At 45.1% G+C, this 3,255-nt stretch overlaps 1 protein-coding gene across 1 annotated transcript; it reads left to right on the top strand.

Moving 5' to 3' along the window:
• Positions 1-97: 97 nt before the first annotated feature.
• LOC113962206 (myosin heavy chain, skeletal muscle, adult-like) lies at positions 98-965 on the top strand (the record flags this gene model as incomplete). Its single annotated transcript, XM_027673000.1, has 2 exons — positions 98-193; positions 697-965. Coding segments are annotated over 2 exons (249 nt in total), but the record flags the coding sequence as incomplete, so codon positions are not given.
• Between the last annotated feature and the right edge of the window lie 2,290 nt (positions 966-3,255).

Genomic DNA, 3,255 nt, shown 5'->3' on the forward strand with positions numbered 1-3,255 from the left:
CAGTGTTCCATAAACTATATTATTCCCTCTGTTTCACATTTATGAAAAGTAGAGAATGGTGTAAACAAGGTTTTCTGTTACTTACTATTCTCTGTAGTCTGAGGAAGACCGGAAGAATGTTCTCAGGCTGCAGGATTTGGTGGACAAGCTGCAAATGAAGGTGAAGTCCTACAAGAGACAGGCTGAGGAGGCTGTAAGTATCAATTTGCCCAAACCAGACTTCCTTCTTGTCAAATTCTGTGTCGATATTTTCTTCTGTTCATCTTTTTGAAACCTTGACGGCTTTCATGCAACATGATGTCATTTTGATACAACATGGAATATGAGAGTAAGACTTTCTGGGTTTGGGAGGAACTATCCTTCTCCAACTCTGTTTTGCTCTAAGCCTCATTTCCCACTCTATTTCTTCCTTCACACCCTACTCTGGGCGTCAGAAGCAGCTGCCAGTCTGCCTATTGAGGACTCTGACATGAACTCTGCCTAGACCATGCTGTGTGTAATTTGGCCATGGCCTTTTTGACATTGCAATATTCTTTTCTCTTCCGACATACTTAACACCCTGAACAGCTTCTTGTCTTGGTTGTGAACCTGCTCTGCTAGTCCAGCTGTGGCATTTGAATTTTTCTTTGCCCAATTTTCAGATATTAAATGTCCACATGCTGTCTGTTGTTTTCACAACTCTCTCTCCCCACGCAGGAGGAGCTCTCCAATGTCAACCTCTCCAAGTTCCGCAAGATCCAGCACGAGCTGGAGGAAGCCGAGGAACGGGCTGACATTGCAGAGTCACAGGTCAACAAGCTCCGAGCCAAGAGTCGGGAGTTTCATGGGAAGAAGGCAGAAGAGGAATGAGGTTCCCAAAGCTAAAAAGTGACTTGAGGCATGCATAAAATGTAAACCTCTGTGTTGCTTTCTTCTGTAATTATCATTTATGTGTAGTTAATAAATACAGTAGAGACCTTTGCATATGAACAGTGCATGTTTTATTTATTCTAGCATTCATTACATTTAAAAGTACGTCAAAGAGCATTACATTTTTACATTTGCATTTTAAAAGTGCATGAAAAATAGTAAGAATTATATAGATTTATTATTTCTTTTGCAATGAGAAGTATGCATTTCTTTGATGGACGAAGACTACATTCTTTCCAATTATTTTGATCAATACTTTCGGAAAAAAAATAAAATAAAAGGAAAAATATTCCTGAAGCATTTAACATATACACACACACATATATACTACAAATATGTACATATATATATATTTATTTTATTAATTGAAAAACTTATTTGTTAGGCTTAATGGTATGGGAAACTCAAATTTCACTCCAAGCATTGACAAGCAGTCCAACTCATGTGGTCAGATAATGGCATGAAGAGATATCCTCACTCACTTTCTCTGAAGTTATTTTGTTTCATGTATAGCACAAATCATACACATTCACATATGGGATAAGTAATGAGAATCCACAGTTAAATGACTATGGAAGAAAGAATAGGTAAGGCTGCCGATTCTGTTTATAATTTGAGTCAAGCCCTCCCTTGCCTTTCTAGGCTCACCCCTTCCACTCTGTCCACAGCCTGACTCTTCTGCCTGTTTATTGACATTTTCAACATACTGGGCCTGTTCATTTTCCTAAAAAGCAGCCTACAATATAATATTTGCATTAAGATGAACTAGACATTCAACAATTACATATTGATTGAAAATGTAACATAAAGTAAAGTACAGCCCTGGTTAGGCAAGGTGCCTAACTACTGATCACTCTTTGGAATACATTCAGTGTGTCTAAGCGCCTAGTAAATTAGAAGTGAAGCTGAATAGGGACTCCTGTTACTGATAAATTTGTTTTTGCCAAGACACAGTGTGAGACTGACTTGGTTGGTATTTTTGGCATATGGTCAAGCTTTAGCAGCTACCTCAAACTTGCTGTTTATTTAAAGCATGTGCTAAACATCTTTGACCATCCCACCAGAATTGTCAATCCGTAGCTGACCTTCATGTGTCCCTTTTGGATATCTTTTCTAATCCTTCAAGTGCTGTAAAACCACTGCTTTAAAATGCTAAGGGTTCCTAATAAAACATGTAAATAATATTTGAGCAGCAGAAGACAGTTGAAGTTAGGAAGGGACACTATCCACCCATTTGAGAAACCACAGTTCAGGATCCACCATAGCTGAGCATCTCTGAGGCTTTTGGTGCTCCCTCGAACCCTTTGGGTAATTTGTACGAGCAGCACCATCTTCCCTTGGTGGTGATAACTCTAAACACAACCCCACTTCATGGCCCATCGCAGGATGTGTCACTGTACTACCACGTGCCCTGCTATTCCAAGGGCTCATCAGAGACCTCCAGGAACACATCACAGTTTTTTGGTATCAATCACATTTCAGAAAGAGGGCAGGGTGAACAAGGGAACTGAACTAAGCTGAGCAGGAAAAGCCTCTTTTCTGCTGTTATAGTACATTTCTTCTCCCCCGCCATCCAAGGGTTTCGTGCTGAGCCAGAAACCCTGTGGGGACAGATCTTGGCTGGAGTTGGGGCACCGCAACACTCCTGCTTACCACACAGGCCATAATCCAGGGAAAAATGCACCTGGAGCCAGCTTCAGGAGCTGCAGTAACCAAAGGGACTCTCCGCCGACAAGGCAGAAGAGGCAGAACTTTGTTCTGTTAATGCACTTACCCGTTTGGTTGTGCATCATGAGACAGATCATTTTTATTTCCCCATGTAGCTGCTCACCTACATCCAGCTCCTCCACCGCAAAAGCAGGGGATGGGAGGGGAGCAGAGGCGGCCGGGAAGGAGCGGAGGGAGCCGAGAGGGAGCGGAGGGGGCCGGGAGGGGAGCAGAGGACGCCGGGAGCAGTCGGGCACCGCAGAAGGGACGGGAGGCTCCCTCAGTGCCCGCGCCAACCCTCCCATGCAGCGATGGGCACCCCTGGCCGGCGCCCCAGGACAGGGGCCCTGGCGGGGACAGTGCAGGAAGGAACGCGAGTGAATGCCAGCCGTGAGCTGGTTTTAAAAGCTCCTTCGATGGGCCGTCCCTCTCTCTGGGAATTTCAAAGTTCCCTTTCTCTTTTCCCTATTTTTCAGCTTCGGTCACCCCGTGCTTTGCCCCGACGCCTTCCTGAGCTCTGGCCGGGTCTCCTCACCCGCGGCACAGCTATTGCAGGCCGGGGCGGGCTGAGGGCCCGGGGCCCCGCCGCTGCCAGGGCTGTCCCTGTGCCAGGGCTGTCCCTGTGGCAAGGCTGTCCCT

Source organism: Neopelma chrysocephalum, unplaced genomic scaffold (assembly GCF_003984885.1).
Source record: "Neopelma chrysocephalum unplaced genomic scaffold, ASM398488v2 Primary Assembly neopelma1_123855, whole genome shotgun sequence".
Classification (NCBI taxonomy): domain Eukaryota; kingdom Metazoa; phylum Chordata; class Aves; order Passeriformes; family Pipridae; genus Neopelma; species Neopelma chrysocephalum.